This window comes from Glossina fuscipes, unplaced genomic scaffold, assembly GCF_014805625.2.
Source record: "Glossina fuscipes isolate IAEA_lab_2018 unplaced genomic scaffold, Yale_Gfus_2 2, whole genome shotgun sequence".
In the NCBI taxonomy this organism is placed as follows: Eukaryota; Metazoa; Arthropoda; class Insecta; order Diptera; family Glossinidae; genus Glossina; species Glossina fuscipes.
In genome coordinates, this window is record NW_023998416.1 from 27,501,177 (window position 1) to 27,528,440 (window position 27,264).

Here is a 27,264-nt window from a genome sequence, read left to right on the forward strand (position 1 = left end):
ACTTCTGCGATTTTGTTAGCACTTGCTTTAGAAAGTATTACTTAGCTACTCTTATTAGTTAACTCTCTCTTGTTCTTGCTCTACGAATGGAACTCGTACGAATGAAACACATTTTGCATTTTAAACGTTTCAATTTGCAATAACATCTATATATTTGTATTCGGAAAGGAATTACAATTTTTACTTAACAATAATTGATAAACAAAGAATGGAAAACACAATTATATATTTTGGCTCTGCTAGGAACCGAAATTATTATTCTTAAAGGCATTATTGGTGGTACTGACAATTGATGACGACCTACTAATGGGAGACGAAGACGTTGTTGACAGTGTTGTTGGCATTCGAGTGAAATGATATGGATACATAGGTGCATCAGTAATCGCCGATATTGTAGGTAAATACCGAGGTTCATTGGAGGTGGATGTTGACGATCCCAGAGAATTGATTATTGATTTCGATTCTATATCATCTCGGTTAACATTGGTATTAGTTAAAATTTGATGCGCTGCTAAATTCATTTTTTCGGTTGTCATATCAAGAGCGTCACGAATTTCAAACGTTGCGGCGCCCACGAAATCTGAGTCACAATACATTCCTAGACCGTCTGCTTTCAATACCTGAAATTTTTATGTATAATTTATACGTTGTATATAGATAGCTAAAGCATTCGATAAGCGATCCTAATAAACTCTTGCATGTGAGCTCTGCGTACGTAATGGCCTATATAAAGCCCAAATATTGAGCTAAATAAGCCTTAATAGAACTTTTTACAAATCTTAAGATTTACTCAGAACTTACTTAGGTAAACGGTTACTTGCAATGACATGCTTAAGTTTAAAATTACAAGTTCTAAGCAAATCCTTCTTTAGAACTTCTCTAAGCAGTCTTATTTATCGTAAGGCTCTACCCAGATATACTTGCTTGATCTCTCAGCAACTTAAATAATTTTTTATGATTGCAAGTTCCAAGCAAGCCCCTACTTAAGCATACCCTTATTTACGGTTTAACGTAAGAACTTAGTTGGAAACGTTCATAATTTGTCACTTAGTTCCGCATGTTGTACATAGGGTATATTTAGTTGAAGCCTTAGTTAGAATGTATAATAAATTTTGGTCAAAGTAAACCCTTGTTATAAGAATTAAGCGAGAGCTTACTTAGAACTCGCTAGTAGTTGTCAACTTTTAAGGATAACCAAACCTTTAAAGGCTTGCTTAAATTCTTTAACAGAGAATTTACTTAGGTGTGATTGATCATAAGAACGTACTTAGAACTCATAGATGAATTTTCATCTTATCTAGCGGTAGCTATACTCACCTCCTCCACTAGACTCTCCGCTAAACCACTAACGTCATACAATGTAGGCTTATCTCGTTTCGTTGTCATATGTAGGTTAGTGGAATTGGATTGGGTCGTCCGAGTTTTCCCGGGTATTCTGCCATTCGCTGAGAAATAGATGGATAATTAATTAAAAATTCCTGCCACGTTAGAGAAGTCATGCTTTATAAACATTGTAAAAACGTAGAAATTTTTTGTGAGCAATGAGAAGCGTATTAAACGGTAAAAACCTAATGCAACTAAATGAGTTCGACTCCTCCTCAGATTAATCAAATAACTTGACTGTATACGTATAAAGGACTAGTGCAAAGTAAAGACTAATACTAAGCCTTAAGCTATTGTAAGGCTAAAGGAAATAAAAAATAATAATAAATTAAATAAGACAAATAATGCGATATTTGAAACTACCATTAGTGAAAAGTACTTTGAAAAGTTTTCATTATTGAAAAATTTTTTAAAGACTACACAAAGAGCTTTAAAGCCGTCAAAAACAATGAAAACATTCCTACATGTCTTCACATACAAGAGAGACAAAGCAATCTTTGACATCTTTTAAAAATCTTCATTTATTTCAAATGCCTTATAATCTCGCCAGCTATTCTAAGCTAAGGCACAAATACATTCGATTTCATGCTACGGCAATAATCTTACCATTGTTATAAGGATGCGTAAGTGTACCAAGATTGGAATTTCTGAAATAAATTTCAATTAAATTAAATACTCGTAAGAATAGCATAAAATGCGTAATAGGACCAAAAACTATGAGTTTCATAAAAGCAATTTTACTAATTTTCGACTTTGATTTATTAACTCGATTTGATATGAATTTTATCCGAATTAAAATCTGCTTGTGTTATATTTAGATATGTAAGCTTTACAAGACAACAGATAATCACTTACTCATTTTCTTCTTTTGTTTTTCCCGTTGTTGTTGTTGTTGTTGGTGTTGTTGTCGCCGCTATTGTTGTTGTATTGGTAATGGATGTTGGTGGCACCGATGTCTCTTCATCTTTAGCAGCGGTAGTATCTGTTTCTTTAACGACTCCTAAATCAGTTAAAAACAAAGTATTACTAGTTGCAGTATGCATAAGATTTCTTGTAAGATGATCGATGCCTTCAGCTATACTGCGATGAATGTTGTCATTTGTATAATTGCTTAATTCCGAATTGTTGCTATTGTTTCTATTCGATTTGAAGTTTTCAACAGCTGCCAACCCACCATGACGGCGTAAGGACGACCACACACTACCAAAGAGTGAATGCTGACGCTGAAAAGAAATGTTCCTTTAGCTTTTGTTTTTCTATTGGATCAGACTGTCGCCCTATACCCTATGCATTGGTTCTGGTTCTTCGGTCAGTTCTTCCAAATTTCCCGATATAGCTCTTTTTAAGGCCGGTGACATCTCGTGCAAAGTTCTCAGACCCGCCTGCAAGGCAGCAGAGTTGACATCCTGCAAATCCTCTTTGTTTTCTTGTTCTTTGCGTTTTTTAAATCGTCTAAAATAATCCTGTATTAAGTACGTGGCATAAAATTTGCCGACAGTGACTTCATCATCGTCACCAGGCGGCGGCACTACTTGATCCAATAAACTCGGACTTGTTCTCTTCCATATTTGCTTTATTGTCGCTCGCAATTCGGCATTTGCGTCGTCAATATTCCCATCAGTTTTAATGCGCAATGACGTACGAACAACCGCGAATAAGGTGGCATTGAAAAATACCGTACCATCCGAATTTAACGGCATATTCATAGATACCAAACGCTTACAGGCCATACGGTGTGGACACAATTTACCAAATCCCAAAGGAGGAGAAATTTTTCTTAATAACGTCACAACATCTAAATGCTTAATACGACCTTTAGCATCCGGATCATACTCGGACCAAAGGCGTATGAATTCATCTAAATGATGAGGACCCAAAATCGACCAATCCCTTGTTAAATAATCAAAATTATCCATGATAACCGCGACAAATAAGTTTATTATCTAGAAGAAAAGAGAAAAATTTTAAACTGATTTTTTGCTACGATATCATATCAGATATCGTATCTTACCAGAAAACTGCACAATACATAGAATGAAATGAAGTAGGGGAAGGCTATCGATGACCCGCATTCACCAGTTGAGTCCGATTCGGGATCGCACCTAACCTCAGGTCGCGGCGAACAATCCATCATTATATCTTGCCAAGCTTCACCCGTAGCTGATCTAAATAATACTAAAACCGCCTGAGGAAATGTTTGAAAATTATTGTTGCGATGTATTGAAGTCTCATCATCCAAGGCAATTTTTCCGAACACCTTAAATAGGTAATCAAATGCTATAATATCCTCGTCAAAATTTTCCATATATTACCTGCATTCCAATCACGGCGTATATAAAAAAGAGCATCACAATAAGCAGAGCTACGTAAGGTAGACTCTGAAAGGATTTTATAAAGGTCCACAGCAGCGTTCTGATCCCTTCGCCTTTGGACAGCAACTTTACTAACCTCATGACACGAAACAGGCGAAAGAAATTTATGGAAATCAGAGTCGAACTAACCTTTAAGGCAGAGAAATCCAAGTTAGTTAAAACTTCTCTTAGTGAAGTAGTACAGCTTTTTAATGGAGAGCACAGAAAATAAATGAGGTCAGGGCGTAAGCCGAATAGACGATCGGTATATACAAATCCACAAAAGTAGCCGAGTAGGAAAGAACCGCGACTAACAAGTCAGTATTCGAGGATTCAAAACTCAATGCAATTAAGTTCACTTTGATCCTAGCTATAATGAGTATTCAGTTGGTAAAGCCATAGCGCTCAGCGATTAAACATACAGCTAGTAGGCGGCGTTCACCTCCCTATATCTTTTCCTTTCTTCAATTATTCTTCTTTCTGACCGCCACCGTGTTACACGAATAGGGGGCATCCCCTAAAAAAATGTGTTGAGGCTGTTGGAAAATTCATGATGCCTGACAACAAATGACGTTAACTCATTTTTTAGATTAAATAGTTATTTCATTTCAATGTTTACATGCCTTCCCGAAAAAAAAGAAAGTTCGACGCCTTCGTCTTTCAATTTGTAAAATTTCGTAAATCTACTAATATTTGGATGAATACAACATTTCGAGACATTCCATCACCCATTTGACCATGAGTTTCTTAAGCTTCACTTTAAATCTCATGTGTCTAATAATAAAAAACATATTTATCGCCGCATAGCCAGGTAGTTAAGAAGCGCGACTATCTGGTGGCGTAACCGGGTCTAATTAGTGAACATAGTAGTTATAGTGAATGCTCGATCGGTAAAGGCGTAACACTTGCCGGCAATACATCCGCCTGGGTTAAGATACTCCCTCTCCCTTTCTGCCTCTCAAATACCACTAATACTTTTCTCAGGCCTTTATTCGTCCCCCCTTAAGTGATTCGTTATATTAAAAAAAACCGCCCCGATACATGCTATAAAGTGCACGATTTTACAACAGAGTCAAGATGAGAAATGAGGCAGCAGAAGCAGAAGGAAGAAGTTACGATGCATACGAAGGGTTTATGACTTTGCTAACTTTTCCAAAATTATCATTTAAACTGTTCAGCGAATTGTTGAGCGAAGCAGCAGCTGGCATTTATTCACTATTTCGTTGTAGATTTCTTCACTTGTTGCCACGGACGCTCAAATAACTTGTGTTCCTTAATTTTATATATTATTAAAACACTTGAACAATAAAAGGTCATTTGTAATCTCAGCAAGAAGTCGATCTCCACATAATAGTAAGGATTAGTGAAATTATAACTAAGCGCAAAACTAGGCATTGAAGGTTAACTTCTTAAACTTTTTATATTATCCTCCGAATCCAAAGAACTCTGATCTAAAAACCAATTGTACATCGCCGGAGTCCCTCTTTCTGATTAGATTTAAACGGCTGATTAGTTTTGTAAGGTCCCTAACAAACAAAAACTCGATTTTTTATCCACCAAATGACGGTTATTAAGAGCAATTTTCGTTCAAATTTATATTAAATAATTTATCAAATGAAATTAAATAATAGAACAAATAAAAACGTTTGAAATGAAAATGGAATTTATTTCTTTACATTAGGTTAATGCATTTTAATGAACGAATACCTTGATTTTGCTTTGGCAGCTTTCCGTTAAATCACAAGATGCCGAAAGTAGCTCTTCTTTGCTCTGTAAAGAAAAACTATTTTCATTATGTTAAAAGAGAAGAAACGAAAAATTTGCAAGACAAATCACGATAATCGCAATTAAATTGATACGCCTTTCAATAAACATCTTAAGAACCCAAGTAACCCTTAAATGCGTGAATTTTTATTAACAAAATTGAAATCAACCGAAAAATTCGTATAGCTAACGGGAAAACTATAAAAAAAAACATGTTTTTTTTAATTTTCAACAAAAACATATTGATGCATTTCTACATCGTCAAGCATAATCGGTCCATGAGTTCTACAAATTTACGTCGTGTGATAACATAATACTTACCATTACTCTACAAAACAAGAAAATCCACAACATAACTATTTTTAGCATTTGAACATAAAGGAACATTGCATTTGCTACATGACCACTGCATGGTACCCCAGCATAGTGGAATTTTACATCTCAATCTGTTTGAACATATAGGCCAATGACCAACGCCGTCGTTTCGTAAAACGATGGAATGACCCTCTAGGTTTTTTTGCCTGTAAAGTTTGCTCTAAATTGCCATTAGTAGGCCAATATCTTTTATTGCCGTTTATATGAGATCCCACATTGCAAAGAGCATCAGCCAAATCAATGCGGAACTCATCAAGATTTGGCAGTTGTTCGTTGGGGATGAGCTTTAGAATTTATTACGGCAAGATCCAACAACCGATAGAATAGGTGAATTTGCGGCCTTTGACTCTTATACGACAGTAACCTAAGTAGCTATCCAGCAAGTCCATGACTTCCATGTGCATATTAGATTCTTGCACTAAGTGAACAACAAAGTAACAATCTTGTTGCCTTTCCATACTGTCGCTGAAAAGCCATCACCATCATGGTGAGCAATTTTTTCCTCATAAGTGCTCCTCGGCATCGTCGTCTTCATGAGATACAATTAGGCAATCTATTCTATTGTACAGCATTGCAAAGGGACATAAAAATTCCCTCCTACCCAAATTTTTCACGAACTGTTAGTATGCCAAAATACTGTTATTCACCAGCCAAGGCCAAAAATCACTTTCTAAATCAATGTCTGATACACTGACATGCTTTGATTCAAGAATAAACGCTAACAAAAATGGTTTAGATCAGTCCATTTTTTCGCCCACTGAATTGAATGAATAGGATTGGGCGAAGTGGTATAACAGCTAACCTTGCCCGACTAAAATGTTCTTATTTTTTAATTTAGATTATTTATAAGGTTAAAATCATTCGAATTTTTTTATCTTTTATTTTTTTAAGGCTTCTTTATTATTTCACATTCTGAAGTTGGAAGATTGAATAATTAATTCAACAATAATTCTCATTTTTGTGATTAATGATCAACAGAGAATCATTCCCAAAGAGTGAAAGTTATAGGGAGGCCGAAAACGTTGTACTTGACTAAACTCGTCATCGCTAGATGAGAATCATTTTAGCCACGTTTAATAATCTGTTTGTCATTCTGCTTTCGTGAAGATTCTTGCGACTGCTAAGATCGCTATAAAAATCACTGCAGTGGGTCCCGGTCCACCATTAAATACCGAATCGCATCCTACAGGTATTTTAAACGATGCGTGGCAAGGCAGGCGTTCAAAAATATGGTCCGATCCGAACCATTTTCCATAGCGTTCATATTTGGTCCAAAAAACACAGACGGGCAAGTGGACAGATAAGCTTGCAATGATTAAGAGAGTGATTTTGAATCGATCGGTAGAATAAAAAATGGGTCTATCTCAGGTTCTTCTGAGTATTACGCATATCCGCACAAACTTAACGTTCCTTTTGTACCACAACTGGTGTAAGCTATGATACTGGTGTAGGTAATAGAAGAGGAAACGCAGTTGTCTTACATTGGCTGTAGGCAAAGAGTATCCAAAGCTCACCTAAAACTTTTTGCTGATTTCTATTAACTTAGTCTCATGCAAATTTTTTTCTCAAATTTATAATAAATCTTAGTGTTTGTGGATTGTTCGCCCCTTACCTTTATTTCGCTATAAACGATATCAATAAAACTTCCCAAGACGATTACAAAATCAAATGTATTCCAAGCATCGCCAAAATAATTCTGAAATTAAATAAAAGACATAGAAGCCCAATAAGCCCAAGAATTGGTAAAAAAAAAAGGTTCGATTTCAAACTAGGCTGGACACTTTCAAAATAGCACATTGTAGTGGCGCCACCTATTGATGGCTAAATAAAATGAAAATGTCCATTTTTCCTCAGTATACTTTTATACAAGTTTACATCTGTATATGCATATATGTTCTGTCAAATGCGCTATGTAAATATTGATTTTAAAAAATCCGTTTTGCCTCGTTGTTCTACGTGCCTAAGGATGTTTGTTCACTCACCTTAAAACGAAACGCTGCCAATTTGAATACAAACTCTAAAGCAAAAACCGCTGTAAATAACATATTTAAAGCATCGAGTAATTCCGTATAAAACTTTGGCTGCTTATGGAATTTCATTGCCAATGTCACAGTGTTGATCATAATTAGCACAAATATTGAATATTCAAATGAGGACGAAGTCACAAACCACCATACTTTATATTGAGTGCCATTTTTCGGTATATAACGACGTATGGGTTTCGCTTTCAAAGCAAACTCGATACAATTGCGTTGATTCTTATCCAACTCGATGTCTTTATACTCTTGTTCGCCTTCGTTTTGAAAGGTAACAATCACGAAACCAACAAATATATTGACCATGAAAAAGGCAATAATGATTATATAAACGATATAATAGGCGGCAACGATCGGTCGAAAATTATGTATAGGTCCACCGTTTTCTTTATTTGAATCAATTGAAACATATAGTAAGGCCGGCCAACCTTCAAAAGTGCTGACTGTAAAGAGACTTAACATAGCCTTCGCAACATCGTCGAAATGGAAACGATTGTTTTTCCATTCTCTTAATTTTAAACGCGGCTTGTTGACGTCACCATTCTCATAAATAAGATAAGTTCCACTTTATTTGAGTTTCAAGGCAATAATTGATTATAAGAAAGAAAAATCAAATGTTAATAAATTTTCATATCAATATTTGTTTCGTTTTCCAAAGTTTATTTAAAATGCTATGCCGGAAGCCATGTAAAGAAATGACGATATGACAGTCATCAACCCAGTGTAAGCGTGCTTGAATATGTTAAGCATTTCAAGAAAATTTCTGAAACGTTATTTGGTGAAATGAATTTAAAAACATATGTGTAAGTGCAAGTGAGTCTCAATCAATAACAAAAGGCAAAAAGTGTGATGGCCTTAAATTGAAGAAGTATATGTAAGTTATTTGATCCTTAATTTGTAAGTCTAAAGCTAAGTAACAGAACGAAACAAACTTGTATTGGATTGTAGCCACATTTTCTATATATAACGACATTTAATATAGAAATTTTTTTTTTGTTGTATCTTCTGAGCGCTGAACATAAAGCGAATTTTTTTCCTGTTGAAAAGAGAGTTATTTTCGGTTTATTATGCCTTGTGGGCGGATTCTTTGATGAATTTCGTTCAGTTTCAAACCTGCCTACCTTTCAATGTTTCGTTGTCGTTCAAATGAAACTGATATCTTAATTTTTGTGATCAGACATCCATAGAGAGAGAGAGACGGCGGGGTATATATATTTGATACTGGTCAAGAATATATACACTTTGTAGGGCCTATGTAGCGCCTTTCCTCTGCATATTGTAGACATTTTAACAAAATAGTTAAATTTCAACTATCTACTCTATATGGGCGGGGTCAATTGATTCCTTTTTTGTGCAAGTACTGCACAATCACCCATAGAACATACGTAGGAGTTTCTATGGTTTCATGTGTTTTAGTTGAGCAAAAAATGTGTTTTAATGAGCAATAAACCACATCAAGCCGATAACTTCATTTTTGTGTGCAAGGGTTTGTCAACAACACATATTCACACAAACACCCAGACAGACAGATTATGGCAAGATCGATTCAGAATTAAATATATATCCTCTGAAGCTCTTTTCTCGATATTGCAAACATTTGCACAAAATAAATGCACTCACAACTTTCGGTGGGGGGTATAAAAAAATTACTTTCTATAAACTTTGCCGATTAGTATAAAGATTGCAAACTATATCTATTACTTGACCGGTAGAAATCATTTTTGCATCAATCTCGTATCAAAATGTTAGATGATTCGGATAAATATTTCATTTCTGTTTTGGAATGAATTGTAAATGCGGTTTTTTTTTGCTATTGTATTGTTTACTGAGTATGAATAGTCAATAAATGAAAGCATGTACAGGCGTCCCTCCTATAACACGGCTAGCTCGTACCGTGGTTTTACTCATTTTCAACTTGGCTATAACAGGGAATAACATAATTTCAACTTAGATATAAAGCAATGCATATCATGTTATTCCGTATTGTGCTTGTGTTATATCATTTCAATGTCTTTTCGGGCCTATAACTTAAAAGGGTATTGCGGCAAAAAAGTTAATAAAAAATTTTTTGGAAAAGATTAAAAAGGGATTTGAAGGGTTATCACAACAATCTATCAAATAATATCAACAAGTTTACAGTCGTGTGCATTTCAATTGTTTAACGAAATGTTGAACGAAACCAAACAAATTAACGGTAAAATAAAAACAAGTAAGCATACTCGGCGGGGCCCGAATCTCACATACCCATCACTATATTTTTTGCGTTCTACTCTCCAAGTTCTTTCATTTGATACCCAGATCGCTAGTATTATTAAGAAAAAAGTAATCGCGTTGCCTATCATATTTGCTTTAAAATTAACCCATTCTTACGCAGATAATATATCTTCATTTAAGGAGTCTATTAAAACTTTTATACATGCGGTCTTCTTTGACTTATGATAAATGTGAAAGTGAAGAAAATTTATTCACTTGTGGAAAATCTCTGCTTTCTAACCTTTATACATTCCAAGTAACGAGCAAAAATCCACAAATTTTTGATTAAAAAAAAAACTGAGTTGGGTTCAGTTTACGCTACACTGAGGACTTCTGCTCCGACCGATTTGTCCTATTTTTAATACCAACCTGCGTGCAAAAACATTCAATGTTTCTACCAAATTTTAAGTCGATAGTTTCATTTTTGCGAACAGAAGGAACAAACACAGACGGACAGACATGGTGCAATCAACTCAGAATTTCGTAGTGATCAAGAATATATGTACTTTATAGGGTCTCTGAAGCTCCCGTTTGGGTGCTATACACATATGGAAAAAAACTAAACAAGTATACACCCATCTTACAGTGCTGGGTATGGTAAAAGTGAAAAGCATTTGAAAAAAAAAAAAAATCCATCGCTATATATATTCGAGTTGTTGTTTTATCAAGACCGTGCGATCGCAAATATTGCACCGTGTTGCATCGAAACGTTGTCTTATAAATACCGTGTTATACGAAGGACGACTGTATGCCCAGTTTCAACTGTCGAACTCAGGTTTTATATAAGGACTCATAAGGCACATGGATTCTCTGATAAATCCACAATCTTACGCTTATGCATAACTCTTATGTGTTACTCTGATTCCTATTTGTAAGTGTTACAAATGAAAGCACAAAACTAGTTTACAGCCCTCGTTCGCTGATGGATATAAAAAAAAAAGTCATTCTATATACAAATTACAAGTTTATAAAAAAGTACCAATAAGATTGCAGACACTTTAATAGTAAGAATTATATAAAATTAATTCGTATAATTTATTCATCTATCAATTATGCATTGTTTTTATAATACTTACTGACAATCTCGTTCATACATTTTGGATCCATCTGTGCATTGAAAAAATTTTCCCTTGTTTTTTGACGAGGAATTAATTGTAAGAGAAGGCAAGTGTAATGGAGTTCAAATAAAGACAAAATATGATAATTGAAATTAATCATAAAACTTTTTAATCTAATAGATAATATTATTATTGCGAATACACAATTATAATAATAAGTTTTTTTTTTTTTAAGCACATTCAGCAAGCAAAAGAGATTTTTTTTTTTTTTTTTTTTTTTTAATAATTAAATCATTATGCTAAGGAAAATATTAATTTAAACAAATTGAATTATAATGAGAAGTGCATAGTGTATCTTCTGTTTTCCCTTCACCCATCACCGAAATGAATACATTGGCTTGATCAAAAGCCCTTGTAAATATATCATCATAACATGTATGCATACACGTACGTTATATATATATACATATATATATATATATAGGTATCCCTGTCTATTGGTTGTATGTTATTGTATACATAAAACCATGGGCACATGAACAGCACGCACATGGTAGCTTGAAAGTTGAAAATGCAAAAGAAGGAACATTTTTTTAAGTTGCGACTAAGAACCCGTAACTAAGTAACTATAACTATAACAGAGACAATAGTCTCAAATTTTAGGATAATTATCTATGAAGTTTCCTAGATATTTTTTTCAACAAGAACGTTTATGAACACTCGACTAAAGCATTTTCGTATAGGTGTTGATATTAGATGATTAAGTGTTCAACATTCATCCTAAGGCGAACACAAATTTCAAATAAGCAAGTGCAACAAAAATATAGAAAAAGCTATGTGCAGTTGTAGGAAAATACTAAAAAAAAAAAAAAATAAATGAATAAATAAATAAATAAATAAAGTACTAAAAAAAAAAAAAAAAAATGAAAATGAATTAGGACATTATTTATTAAAATAAAATAATTACTAGTCAATATTTGTTAAAATGCATCACCAGTTAGCTAAGCGTCTGGTTATCAGTCATTTGTTAACCACATAAACAACATAAGAGAAAAAGAAAATGCAATAATAGCTAAACTAAATGCAGTCCATGTATTTTGTTTATAAAGCCGTTGATTTATTCATGTTTTAAATTTTGTAAATTTTCTTTTTTAATTAAATAGTTAAACTCAATTGTTTTATAATATTTTATTTTAAATCTTACCACTAAAAAACGTAGACATATTAGCTTTGTCATTTTGTAAGTAACAGCAAGAAATACGGTATGCTTTTGCCAACGCACTTCAACTTAATTAAAAGGAAAAATATTTTTGGTTTTTTTTTTATAGGCAATAATTATTAATAATTTTTGAATAATAATATCCTAAAGGTTGGTTAAATTAAACGCTTCATTGGCTACATTGAATGTAAAAACCATTCCATTTAACTATCCTAACTTAACTATCCTAATATTTCGTCTCCAAAGAGAGATTTAGCTGGGAGAAAGAAGTATTATTGGAGTTATCAGAAAGTAACGTCAATTATTTTGTAATTTTTATGGAAACAAAGGTTTTAATAATAGAATAAGCCTTACTCTTAAAGCGCGATCCAGAGAAAAGGCCTTTCCCGAACGAGAGCTATTAGCTAAATTCTTTTAAATTCAATTAAAGGAACCCTCACGATTTCAATTCGAAAATGAACGGCGTGCAGGTATGATCGCATGGTAAGGATACTCGTCACGCCGTCAGAGAAAAATATATCCAAACAGCTCGACAATTAAATAATCTATGCGTAACTTAGGTTGTAACGTTCAAGGAAAGGTGTAATTAACATGATAAGCCGTTGTATGATGCCGTGACCTCTTCCCAAGAACATGTTTGCTTTAACCTGCAGAAATGACACCAATAAATAAAATACCTAATAGGGGAATACAACTTCCTTGACGCAAGCAGAGTTTGTTTCTCAGCCTAATCCATTTTTCTTATGCTTTTCACATAATACGATATACCGATGTACAATGTACGATGTACTTCGACGCAAAACACTTTCAAGACAGCTATCAAATGAGTTTATGATTATCTCGTGTAACTCCTGTCAGTGTAGATGAACTAAGAGAGAGTCCGTTCTCCGTTTTAAAGCCTTACTCACTAAGAAAGTTTCGATTTCAAATCAAAAGAGGGCAGGAAATCGGTAGTGGTAGAAAAACTATTTTAGCCTTTCCATTGTCGTGCCATGGCCGCCATTCGAAACCACATTTAATTGCTGACGAGCAATAAAACTGGCGAAAGTCGTTCACCTGGGGATTCAAAGCATGCATAGCTAATGCCGAACGATATAATAATCGCTGGAACCTGGAGAACGTAGTGGTTTTGTCTTCGGAAAATTGCGAAAGAGACACAGACACCAGACCCAACGCTAAAAGTTACAAACATTTCTATGTTTCTTCTGATTTCATCTTTCTTATCAATATATTAAATCCGACATTCAAAAGTAAATGTCTTAAAATGTAACATTAACTTGAAGGGAAAAAAATTTCAGGTAATGTTTTCTAAGAACCGGATAACGAATAGACGAAAAGCAAACATTACTACTATCCAGAAGGAAGAACTGCGAAGCAGTGCAGTATGGTCCTCTACAGAGCCAGAGAGAGATATCGGCTATCAACTCAAACACGACTGCCTGAAGAAATTATGCAACTCAAGGAAGACAAAGCCGTCCGTACTTCTATATAAATCGCACCCTTTCATGAAAGGAAACCATAAAGTCCCTCCAAAAGCAATATTTGTTTACGCAAAGATTTCGCGATATCTTATGAAAAGAAGGCAGATAAAATGAATTAAAAGATCTGGGCTTAACATAAATTCTACTATCATTATACGTTTTGTTTGATCGCAAGCAAAATCATTTCTCTTCTTTATAGAGATCACTAACAACGCAGGGACTTACTAACTAACATCACCGATGTCCTAACAAGAGATGAAAACTGTCGTCACTTTAAAAAGTAAATAAAATCAATTTGCTCTGGCGAGGATTGCTTTCCTCACTTCAGCCTTTTGAAAAGATTTGTCGAGCTGACCAGTCAAAAAAAAAACTTCTATTAGGAAATTTTATTAGCTCACACATATTTCTTAGCATTGCAAACATTCGACACAAGTTAATATACTTCGCATGTGGTAAGTGTAAGCAATAATTACAAACTTTATTTATTTTATAACAACCATGCATTCAAAATGGTGTTTAATTAGACAAAAAAAAAAAACAGAAAGAGAAAATTTTAATTACCTTGAAAAGTTGTACTCCAATAACAGCAAACATGAACTGCAACAAATAGGTGACGAGCATTATGTTGCCAATTGTTTTGATTGCTACCACAACACATTTGACAACATACTGAATAGTTAGGAGACGAGTTTTCAATTTACAACAACACAACATGAAATTACATAAAAGTTATGAAAAATTGTTTATGTTTTTGTACGCGTATGTTTGTTTGTGTGTGTGTGTGTGTGTGTGTGTGTGTGTGTGTGTGTGCGCACGTATGTGTGTAAGGCGAATAAATGAAGTGACATAGTGCAAGTGGCGGCATTAGTTAATCAATGTGTAAATTGTAAGTTCACAATATGTGTTTATTGAAAAGAGAGGAAGAAAGAAAAAATATGGTTTATTCAATTAATTACAACAATTGTTTCACTGTCTAGAGGCTAAATATGTGTGGTACAAGACTGACATAGAAAGAAAATAACAAAAATAAAAACGAATCATAAAAAAAATTCATATAAAAATTAATGCAATTAACTATAACATACATTAAGTTGTCTAAAAAGTCTAGAGCTTTTAGAAGGTCAACGAATATATCTTCATTCAATTAATTCATTCTCTTAAGTACTAACGCTTTAGTTTAACTAAAATTATTACTTGTATTTTCATAATGCATAGAGACAACTTGATATGACAACGTAAACACAATACGACGACAAGCTACGATGCGTATCCTAAAGCTTCTTTCTATTTACTGTTCTACTTGGATTTATGTATGTAAAAGAAAAAAGAAAATAAAATTATTCGAAACTCTAGACCACGTTAGATGGGTTCAATTTTCGGGCTACCGCTCATATTAAAACAAAGATATTTTACGACGTTACAGTTCAGTTTTTGGTACTCCATAACAGATCTAGATGTAGAATGATAAGTTGTTTGAAATCATAATATGACCAAAAAGCCCTATACAAAAGCCGAGATGAATGATAAAACTATATGAAGAGTAAACGGCTCTTCAATTAAAAAGAAAAGATTAAATTGCAACAATCCGTTATTAAGGGTTCCTTTCCCACGCCTTTGACGAGAAAAAGTGCTTATAGGCAAAGCGAAAATAGATAAAGGGTAAGTATTTTCAAATCAAAATTAAGCGCTTTGAACTCTATACGTGTATTTTTTGGTCTTGACCGTCTACTCCCAATCCATATGAAAATTTTTCTAAAAAGTAAATATTTGCATGACAATAATTTCTACTTTTTTATAAAGTCATTAAGTTCAGACAGTGAGAAGCCTTCCCCGGTTGTGACATTCTTGCTTTCTCAGAGAATTTTGGCAATTAGTGTATCGCGATAACGATCAGAAAGAATCGAGGAAAGACAAAGATAAACAGTGGTCGTGAAAGTAGCCTAGTGCAAGTGCACCCAATCAGTTAGAGTGCACCCAAGTATTAGACCTTTAAGCATTCACTGCAGCTATGGCCTAAGTAAATTTTACAGCACTGATCCCGCGAACAGCACAGTTGCCTCTCCGGCTGTTCATGTGAATAGTTAAAAAGTGATTGAGAGAATTGCAACTCATATTGCAAAACGCTTTCTTCTCTTACACGGACATTGACAAAGTAAAGTAGAGGTCAACCTAGCTACGGCTTAAAACCGTGACCCACCCCTACACCTCCTGAAAAAATACTTTTCACAGCTGGTAGCACCAAAACTACCACCTTTGTGGTTTTAGCGCACATTTGGCTCTTGCGCTTTCCGTCTACCCTAAGCAAACAAAATCGTGCTTGAGATTCGAACCCGCGTACAACGAACAGCGACTTGATAATCGCGATTCAGAGCTGTGACCGTTGTGTTTCTCCTACTCCTGTGACTCTTCCTTTTTGTTATCGAAACTGATATCACAATTTCCGAGAAGTGAAGTTTAATTCAAGTTACAGCAAATGTCAGTTGATGACAGAGCACTGCGTCAATTCCTGGTAATAAAGCAAAAATAGCAAAAACCTTTGTTTTGTTAACTATTCCGGATACTTCTTGCACATAACACATTTTCCCATTATGAACTTTATTATAACAAATACTATCTTAGAAAGTTGCAAAGATAGTCAGATAAAGCAAAAGCTTTTTATTTTATTCGTATGAAAGCTTTTAATATAGTAGTGATGCGTATAAAGTAATAGAACGAGAAGGATATATAGCATACAGGGATGACATGGATTACTCTACAAACATAAATTTACAGTTAATTTTCGATTTATTAGATGGTACAATATAATGCGTAATGTTAGTGGGAAAACGATGAAAGACGAAAGATTCACTCCGAACACGAACATAATATCTCTCGTTTGAAATGAAATCTTCTACAATTTTTATATCATTCAAATAATTGTTTATCAAAAGTAATTAATTAAAAAAAAAAACTAAATGGACGGAAAGTGGAAATCATTCCCTACAACGGAGCTCAAGATATTACAAAAAGTATTTGTGGCATTCATATTTGCTGTACAAACACACACACATACACACAAACATAAGCATACATACATATAATGCTTTCCGTACGTACCAGAAGGTAAATAAACTAATCCTCACAAAATTATGAAAAATCAGACAAAACTTTTTGAACAAAAAAATTGAGTTTAAATAAAATTTACGCTTTACAACAATACAAGAATCTACCACAAGGGGTTAAATGAAATCAGCATTTGAATTACACTTATTTCTAAACTTCGTATATACATATATAAATGGTGACAAAATACATATATAAATATATATATATATATATATACATGCTTACTGCAATAATCATTTACATAAAATTTTGTACATAAAAACTAAGTCTTTTCTCGCTACATTTCAAGCATGAAAAACGATCTTCTCACATCTTCTCTTTAATCATTCCTCCAAAGGGTATTAGGTAAAAGTCAAATTAAAATGAATTTTAAGTTTTTAGAACGACTCTAACCAAATGTTTCTTATTTTTTACCCCAGTGTGTTGAATATTTTACGTATAACAGCCATCAGCTTCTGATTTTTATACTCAGCTTGAACCAAAGCTGCTATCTGTCTTTTATTTTGTAGCACCCAGGAATATGCTTCATGTATCATCAATACGGTTCGTCCATCCGTTTATTTGTCCATCCATTTGCTTTTCGTCTGTTTTCAGAACGTTTACAATAACAAAAATCGAGATCAATTTGGAATACGATATATTAAGAGTTTTTCTAATATATGGCTTTAGTTTCCCTGCGAACACATGTGCAACTGTAACCTCATCGCGCGAAAGTATTATCTCTAACTTTAAAGTCCAAGTTATTTCGCTGAACTGTACATCCTATGGTAAACATTGTAATCTATTATAGCAGGCCTTAAGGGCTTTGAGGTTACATAAGCATTAATAAGTAAATAAACAAAATACATAAGTAATAGATTATGACATTTTTAAACAACAATTTTTTTGTGTCAAAAATAGGCCAAACTTAACTTTCCGTGTTTAATTGGGACGAAAATGCTGCTGAATTATTACGGGTAACGAAAAGTGGGTGTGATGCTATGTTTAAAATAGGAAAACTATGGCGCTGGTCGTTAGTCCAACATCCATAGCATCCATAAGCCGAACAGGGGGATCAGTTAAGTGCAGCTGCATCAGGGCAATCACCGCGAGACTCTACCGAAATCAACCGAAGTGATAATTAGGCGAGAAATGTGCGTAACGTGGAAGACGTCATTATAAGTACGCGATGAAAGCCGCATAGAACACGTTAGCAGCATTGAACTAGAATATGCTACTCACAAAAATATAACTCTCTATGGTTAAGGACGATTTCAGTCGATCATTTATAGTCCACCTACTTATGAATGGATCCTTACGCGGCTAAGCTGAAAAAAATAGTCTTTCGGCGCGAAAGATGGGGGAAAAAAACTCTAGCAGCCGATGGACAAAACTTCGAATAATTTACTTTCGATCATTTGCTTGAAATAAGCGCATATCTCTCAGTTAAGCGAAAGCGCGGTGCTCCCAAGTTTAATTCCCAGTGTAGTAGATCTCAGATGGCATTGGTGAGTGGCTAAATGAATTCTTGTTGGGTGAAAATACAATGCTTTATGAATGATCATATTTCTCCTCGCACCCTATCCCACTTCCACTGCTCTTTCCCCCACAGCATCAACGTTTTCATTTACGTACAAAGGATATGCCCTGACCAGTGATCACAAAAAAATAAAAACAAAGCAAATAAAAGCAAAAAAACACAGCACGACTTTTTACATCTGGTATACACTCTTAAGTGATTGCCTCAAATAAAGTTCCAAAAAAAGGCGAATTGTCATAACGACGCCCAGAGTAGAGAAAAAATGGTATCTTACAAATCCTAGGAGGTAGTCGTCTCAAAAATTTATAAGGACTCTCTAAAACGGCGATCAAACAAAGGCCACAATAGGCCAGAATGGTTCACAGACTGTAAGAAATCTTGTAAAGCCCTGTAGTTTTTTCAAGCCACTTAGGCCATTCGGTAAAAAAACACGTCCCAATTTAACAAAGTATTTTCCAGTTCTTGCATAGGCTTTAAGTAACGAGTATCAGAGATTTTCCCACGAACCAATAGTAACTATTCTTTCGATCAAAGATAGTGGCGAGATGACTGTTATGTTATTTGTACAGCAAATGTCTTACGTCTAAGGGATTGTTTTTGGAAATTCAAACAATGCGCTGAAACCGCTTCTGTAGACTCGGATGCCAATATCTGTAAATCTCAGGAAATTGAAGCACATTAGTCTAGGAGGAAATAAAAGTTTCGGGAAAATTCTAGGATACTGATTTCTATCAAAATGTCCTATGAATATAGGTTTGCATAAAAAATGTTCATAATCACTTCTTACTTAATCTTTGTATATTTGGCAGATTTTCAAAAAAACTAGCTCTGAAAAGTGATACGGATAACGATAATCTCAAAAGCTTTATAGTGACAAACATAAAAAAATTAAAAAAAAAAAAAATTAATTCTAAATGTATTTAAATATAATGATATTAACAGTAAACAATATAAACATTTCTATTTCTATTCGGCTTATACCGAAATTTATATTATATATCATCCACCTGTTCTATCCAAAACCTTGCTTTACTTTTTAAGGGAATTTATCCTTCAATTAGTGCACGCTGTCTCCAAACTCTTGGAATGAATGTGGAATTAGAACAATGAATAGCTTGACATATTTTCGGTTATACGATTGTCACTCAACCTCAAAAATGACCCGTAAGGACATACAAAAGTGTACATGGTTTGCAACAAAGAGTACATGAATCAAAACAAGGCATATGTAGCGGATACAAGAGAAATCTTAGCATACTTTAGTTCAATGTTACTAACGTGTGCAACATCCTGGAGAAGATTGCCACTCTATGATGTCATTATGATAGATTAATGTTATCAGTTAATGGTGGTAACCTTGAAAAAGTGATTGTTTCACACAATAACTGTTGTAACAAAGTATCTTCAAGTACCGTCGAAGACCCTTCCAATAGTCAACAAAGCATTGACTAATAAAGAGAAACTACGATTGCCTCAAGCACTTATTTTAAAGCTCAAATTCTGATATTTTCTATAGCAAAAATATGCCCGACACTCTTATTATATCCATCATTAAAGGATGACGGGTATATTCATTCTGTCGAAGCGTTTGCAATGCCAGCAAAGAAGCTACGGACCCCTCTTGGCTGCAAGAATGCAGCTATCGCCTTCCAGATTTCCTAAAACATTGAAAGTTACTGTATGCAGGTTGGTATTAATGGGCCACATTGGTCGAACGACACACCTAGTTCACCACTCAACGGAAAGTAACTCTGTTTTCCAAAAAAAATGAAAGATTGATTTTTTGAGCATTACTCCCAAACTAAAACAGATAAAATTATAAAAGATTGAAAGCGTATGCATCTGTGGTATTTGTAGAAAAATAGAAAAAATGGACCCCGCCTACTCAATGTTATAGTAACCCAAAATTTAAAATTTTCTCAAAACGTTTATAACCTTTATAACGCACAGAAACAAGTTTGAAAATCCCCAAAAAGCGTGCATTATCTTGTTCATCTGTCCGTCTCTCTTTAACTGTCTGTCTTCCCAAGGGGCCTCTTTGCAACAGTGAAACAATCAGAAACTTTTAAAAGAATCTGGTAATGACCTTACCGTTCAAAAGACGCGGCTACAACGACAAAACGCCTACACAATGAAAACTAGGAACACCTTTGCTTTCCGTGTTTTTTTGCTCACAAAAAGCTTACAAGAGATCTGTCCACCAGCACTACAACATAATCAATTAAAAACACTGTTTTACGCTCCCCTTATATTTCTTTTTCAATCGTTCAGTTATCCCTTTACTACACTACCACTCCAACATTGTCTACTGCCATCAACCAAAAAAAAAAGAAAGTCCCTTCACGGTGTCTTCTGCAATAGATCCCCCAATCTCGAAGGACCTTTCATTGCAAGCATTTTCTCTTTCATTTGGTTGATATATAAATTCAAAAAAAAAAAATAAAAAATAAATAAATAAATAATTAATTAAACATCTATTAAACTCTTTTGTGCTGTTTCGGGCTTTATATTACAAATTCTTAAAAATACTTAAAAATTTCTGTACATTTTTTATTAACAACTTAGAATCATACCTTAAACAATTGAACTCCTATAACAGCGAACATGAACTGCAATAGGCATGTGACCAAAACAATATTTCCGATGGTCTTTACCGCGACTATAACGCATTGTACTACATGCTACAATATACATTATAAGGTTTAAAATATCGTTTTGACTAAACAAATTGTACTTTAATCATAATTAAGAATTTTCAAATTGTTCAACTCTCCTTAAAAAACGAAATAAATTTTCAAGAAAATTGAAGAATATAAAGATACCATTGAATCTTATTAGACAAAATTCGCTGATACCGGAAAAGCTAACGATTAGAAAGAATTATAAAAAGTGATATTTGAATAACAATAAGACAAACTCTAAAAACTTGTAAGGGTCTCTTAATACTGTCTCTTAATAATGGTCCACAGCGTAAACGTTGAAATTCAAATTAAAGGCTAGCAATTAACTGAAAGCTCTCTTGAAGAGATGAAAATTTTCAATTCATTCCGTGGATTATAACATATCGTAAATAATGAGCAATTTTTTAAATTGTTTATAATAAGTATCCAGCATTTTTAAGTGCAAATCTTCATAAGCTTCATATATTTTGTTTTCATCATGGCCAGAGTGGGTTATGCCATCATGAAGATTAAAAAAAATGAGTTTTTTCTTCGAGCAGAATTGTTATCCGCTTAAGCCGTACAATACAAATGTGAATTAGAAAGGAAAATAAAAATGTTATCAGCCAAGGCATAAATTAAAAAATTAAAAAATTAAAAAAAAATATAACAGAAATTTTTTTTTGAATTGATAATTAGAGTTATACGCACCTTTAGGCCTTTTGCTCGATTAATTGCACGTAAAGGCCTTAAAACTCTTAGTACGCGTAAAATTTTCACGACTGAAATCGCATTTGAACTGTATAGTTGAATGTTGAAGGAGAGACAGTAAAAAAAAACAAATTTAATTACATTTTGCTTTTTCAAAAGAAAAAACAAACAAAGAAACAAACCTGAAGCCAATTGACACGAGACTAACACAAACTACCAGCAAATCCAAGAGATTAAACGCTGACCGACAAAAGGCACCATCGTGTAATACAAAACCGTATGCGATCAACTTGAGCAACAGTTCAACTGTGAAAACGGCCGTAAAAAAGTAATCAAACTTGTTAAGCACCTGCAAAAAAAAAGCACAAAATTAACTTTTCCATTTTACATAAAATGCTTTATCTTTTTGCACATACACACACACACACACTCACAGCTAAACTCAACAAGTAAAATAGTAGATTGATTAGGAGTGTAAATAACTTTATGTCGGAATTTATTGTAAAAGAAAAGCAGTGTCCATCACCAGCCACTACTTTTTCTCATCTTTCCAACAGCATTCGGATATCATGCCGAAAGAACTCTTCAACGAATCGACCCAATCTTAGTAAAACGTAAACATCTACTCAGAGTGATCATCTGCCGTCGACCGGAACAAGTGATAAACGGCAGCGATGATATTCCGTGAATACGGCAAATAGGATAGGTCTTCTAAATTAAATGTTTCCATATAGGTTTCGATATGTGGACGAGTATTATCAATTAGGAGAATAATTTTTTGGTATCTGGGGAAATATTTGGCGTGTTTCCTTAAGTGCTCGGCTCATTACCATTAATTGTATTTTATAAAGAGCCACACTAATCGTTTCGCTCGGTTTGAGCAACTCATGATAACGACACAAGTTGATCTTCGGCATCGTTTCGTACGCAGCCCAATTTCTTTGTTTTTGAGGATTTTAAACGATGAAGGAACGCTTGTTGCGCCACTTCTAATGTAAGTGCAAGTTCTTTTCGCGTTTGGGACAAATCTTCCTTTCGAACTTCCTATGCGTTCTTTGTCTTCCAAGCCAAATTTACTGTTTTTAAACTTTTGAAACCACTCAAGAACACTGCTCTCGCTTAAAACAGCCTCATCATACGCTTCTCCATCGAATCGATGCGCCTCAGCGTCAAAAGTAAACTTGATATTTACGCGCGAAAAAATGATGTGCTGGTAATACGGCATCACTAATACTTTAAGGTTATGTTGTCGCCAGATAGCCAAACTTACAACATTGCATCTGACAATTTCATTGAAATGTTCTGGTGGGACCATCTTTTATCAAACGTCGGAAACTATTTTACACTCATATTAATCTCTTCAATTAGAAGTTGATTCAACCGTCAAGAGAATGATTCTAAGAAAATCGTATTTGAGCAAAACCAAGCGGAATATGTAACAATGGTTTGCGTATTCGGCACTTTGATATTCATTTGATCCAGATTCGAACTGCGAAGCTTTAAAATTTAATGCTTCGTGCCATCGCCTTTTTAAAGAATGTATTTCTACTTTTGTCTAACAAGTGTTGCGACCAATGACTTATTGGCTGCCATATGAGCAATGACTCAATTCTTATGAAATTGGTGTTTGCGCAGGTAGGCTTCTCTGATTTATTGTTCTTTCGGTACAGAATTCATATTTTGCCGAAAAAGATGAGAAAAATGTGTAGTTAACGATGAACAATGACCAATGACTTTAACTAAAAGTTAAGCTTCAAACTCTTTTAAATTATCAAACTAACCTTTGGTTTAACTTCACCTATAATATAATATATCTCATCTAAATTAATCCTTCTGATTAAAATAATAAATGGCATTCAGGTGTGATTGTACTTACAAGATTTCGGCTTGCTTCTGCTTTTAAAGGATTTTCGGCGGCAAGCATAGCTGAAGAAAACATAATGCAACACAAAATGAGATTACCAAAGTTGCTGTGATTACATAATCTATGGCAGAACACTCGAAACCTGTTTTTAGAAAAATATATTTAAAAAAAGATAAGCTGAAGTATGTGTTTTTCGATCAACAAATTTTTCTGAAAATATTCAAGATTCATTTCATATTTTTCAAGGTGTCGTGCTTTGATATTGTTCACTATTGCCAAAGCAGTTTGAGAAACACTGACTCGTTAGCTGTCATATCTAGTTATGTTGAAAATCCTTCCCTTGGGATAACTTTTTGAACTTAAGATGTAGAATGATTACTGGAAGCCATAAATGGAGAATAGAGCAATGGCGGCATCGAAAGTACCTCATATTTTCTTATTTGAAAAGTTTTGCGAGGTCAAGTTTAAAATTTGAAAATTAAAAAAATTCTCTCGAAATAACCCGTGGGAGCTTTACTTTTCAACTACTAATTAATGCCACAAATGCAACTGATACGCTTTGATTGCCAATGTCTGTTCACTTTTTTCGTATTTTTTCAAGAACCTCCTCGCTTTCTTTTGGGGGACATTGTTCAAAATACCGCCGAATAAAAACAAAGTCAAAATTATTCAAATCTTTACGGCTTTGCAGTTGCATCGCTTCAAACGGCATTAATTGTTGGGTAATAATTTTTTCCAATAATGTTTTTCGTGTTTCCATGAATTAGCGGCATTTTAGAGAAGAAATGGCTTGCGTCTTCGACAACCTATCGACGTAAAAGCTCGCTTTACTGAAGAAATTTTTTCCTTCAAATTTCGAGCTCTTCCCCCAACATTCAGACAAGACCGCTGGGGAAGAGCAAGCAAGAGATGCTGAAGATAAGTCAATCGACAGTGATATATGCTATCTGCGATCAAGTCTAACTCGTAATATCTTAAAAAATTTCTTACTTCTCTCAATAAATGCCTTCGACTCTATATAAAATACATATGTACGAGTATAAAAGTAAGTCTCTATTTCGCGGAGCGATCTTAATTGGGATCTATGGATTATCTTATATTGCCGAATTAATCTCAATGCTTATCATCCCACTTATGATAATACTATAACAATATTAATTATATTTATGTAATTGATTATTACCTGTTAGTATTACTAAATATGAAGAAAGAACTTCCTTTTGGTATAGGTTTCTTGATCTTCTTAGTATTCCTTTCCGAATGGCGACGGGGACGACCAGAAGACGTGGGTGATATTTCATCTGTGGATGCTAATCGATGAATCCGGCGATGTTTACGTTAAAACAAATTAATGCGAAAAAAGAAACGACAAAGTTCGACATTACAATCCACTGTAGTGACTAAAGATTCAGATTTCTTAGGAAAGATTATAGAGAGTAGGTTCAAAAAATTTATCTAGCCGAACCAAATTTTTCATGAAAATTTATAATCTCTAAACAGGACTACTCAGCGAGCTTTGTCGAAAAATTTTTCAAATTGTAGTATTTTTCTATATAATAACTTTTTAAAATAAGGCGTTATATGAGGAGTGGTCGAGAGAGTGGACCGATCCGTACCGTTTTCGATAGCGTTCATCCGTGGGTGACAGCACCTCAGCGTACCAAACTTTACAAAATATTTCAAAAGTTGCGAACGTTGAACAAGAAGACAGGCTTAGATCGATTCAGAAAATGATTTCGAATGGATCAACACAAAAAATAAAAGCTATCTTAAGCCCTTCTGGGTGTTACATACGTCCGCGCAAACATACATCGCTCGTGTATGCGTGTTTGTTTGAAATATAAATATGGAGTAGAAAAGGTATGAAAATCTGACCCTTCTGGTTGTTACATACATCCGCACGAACCTATATCACACGTGTTTGCGTGTGTGTTTGAAATATAAATATAGAGTAGAAAGGGTATGAAAATCTGACAATAAATTCTTAGAGCACCAGCATCTAAACAGAGAAAGCCAGCTTAAATCAATTGCGAAATTAATTTTGACTAGATTGACATAGAAAGCTTTGTCTACTATGTTTAACATAATGAATTAGAGTAAGACTTTGTAAATTGTTAACTTAGATGCTACTTACACTCTTGTTCCTCTTCGCATATTTCACGTTCCTCTTCCCATACTTCGCGTTCAGTTAAAACTTCATCAGCTCTTTTTGCAGAAGAAAGATATGCGATAAAAATAAAATCAAAAAATCTATTTACAAAGATCATCACAATGATAATTCTATTCGATCCGAATTAATCGAACTGTGTCTATCTCGACTACATACTTTCAATAACATAATCTCTAATTCTTGAATCATTCGCATTCCTCTTAAGGTTAGGGAATGAGTAAAGCCTCCCTACAAAACCTAATCATTATAATCAGCTCTTCATAAACTGCACTTATACTCAAGCCCGATTATTTCCAGTCTCCGATAGTGATGAAAATTTCACTTACTCTTCTCAATTTTTTTGCAACAAATCACTTAAATTACACTAATCACTTACATCTTTTTATCATTCATTTCGTGCTTAGTCACGTCAATGCAAACGTCGTCAACTTCATTTAAATCTTCACCGCCTTCCGATGTAGGCGTAGAATTATGCGATTTATTGCATTCCTCTTCAATTCTCTGCTCATGTTCCTTATCGATGGCCGTTAAGGAGTCCGCGTCTGCCAAGTTATCGACAGCGATGGCCAGAAACACATTCAACAGTATATAATTTCCGCAAATGAATAAAATAATAAAATATATGCAGGAAAGTACACCAAAGGAAAATACGCCTCCATGAGCGCGTATACCGTCGTACATAACGGCATTCCAGTCTTCGCCAGTTAATATCTGAGAAGAAATTTGAACTGAACTTTTTTCGAAATGAAAAAAACAAAAAAAAAAATGATCGCACATTTACCTGAAACACGGTTAGAAGACTTTGATAGAAACTATCAAAGTTGGAACGCGGTTTTTCCTCCTCTTGATTAAACGTAAATTTACCGCCAAACAACTGCATACCGAGTAGAGCGAAAATCACAATAAACAAAAATAAAAGTAACAATAAAGAGGCAATCGATTGTATAGAATTCAATAGGGAAGCAACCAAGTTAGACAGGGAACGCCAATATCTAATAAAAACCAATAAAGTAAATAAAGAATAAAAGACTTTTTTTTTTTAAATATGTATTTTCGTTTACTTTGTGACTTTAAAGACTCGCAATAAACGGACACAACGTAAGACGGAGACGCCCAACGGTGGCATTAGTTCACTGCTAGTCAAAATCATTTCCGTTATACTACCGATAACAACAAAACAATCGAAACGATTGAAAAGGGAGACAAAATAACCCTCTAAGCCCAAGCTATACATTTTCAATAACATCTCGCAGGTGAATAAAGCGATGAAGAAAATATTGGTGTATTCTGAAATGTTATGAAAAATGTTTTTAAT

General features: G+C 34.2%; 1 protein-coding gene across 4 annotated transcripts in view; it reads right to left on the bottom strand.

Annotated features, from left to right (window-relative positions):
• Positions 1-219: 219 nt before the first annotated feature.
• The window catches only part of LOC119634168 (muscle calcium channel subunit alpha-1-like), a 33,070-nt gene continuing 6,025 nt past the window's right edge, over positions 220-27,264 (bottom strand). The window contains exons 9-28 of one of the 4 annotated variants that reach the window (XM_038028173.1): positions 27,011-27,236; positions 26,731-26,941; positions 26,326-26,660; positions 25,914-25,984; positions 24,963-25,080; positions 23,792-23,921; positions 22,098-22,264; positions 21,916-22,003; positions 14,482-14,589; positions 11,239-11,291; positions 7,856-8,474; positions 7,486-7,569; positions 5,442-5,504; positions 3,696-3,884; positions 3,395-3,640; positions 2,667-3,326; positions 2,239-2,606; positions 1,990-2,030; positions 1,318-1,445; positions 220-620 (exon numbers count right to left, since the gene is read on the bottom strand). In XM_038028173.1, the coding sequence (XP_037884101.1) occupies positions 240-620; positions 1,318-1,445; positions 1,990-2,030; positions 2,239-2,606; positions 2,667-3,326; positions 3,395-3,640; positions 3,696-3,884; positions 5,442-5,504; positions 7,486-7,569; positions 7,856-8,474; positions 11,239-11,291; positions 14,482-14,589; positions 21,916-22,003; positions 22,098-22,264; positions 23,792-23,921; positions 24,963-25,080; positions 25,914-25,984; positions 26,326-26,660; positions 26,731-26,941; positions 27,011-27,236 (4,286 nt within the window). In that variant the 3' untranslated portion in view covers positions 220-239. Of the gene's footprint in view, positions 621-1,317; positions 1,446-1,989; positions 2,031-2,238; positions 2,607-2,666; positions 3,327-3,394; positions 3,641-3,695; positions 3,885-5,441; positions 5,505-7,485; positions 7,570-7,855; positions 8,475-11,238; positions 11,292-14,481; positions 14,590-21,117; positions 21,226-21,915; positions 22,004-22,097; positions 22,265-23,791; positions 23,922-24,962; positions 25,090-25,913; positions 26,030-26,325; positions 26,661-26,730; positions 26,942-27,010; positions 27,237-27,264 lie in introns of all 4 variants that reach the window. The other 3 variants (XM_038028172.1, XM_038028171.1, XM_038028170.1) reach the window with 3 other exon arrangements.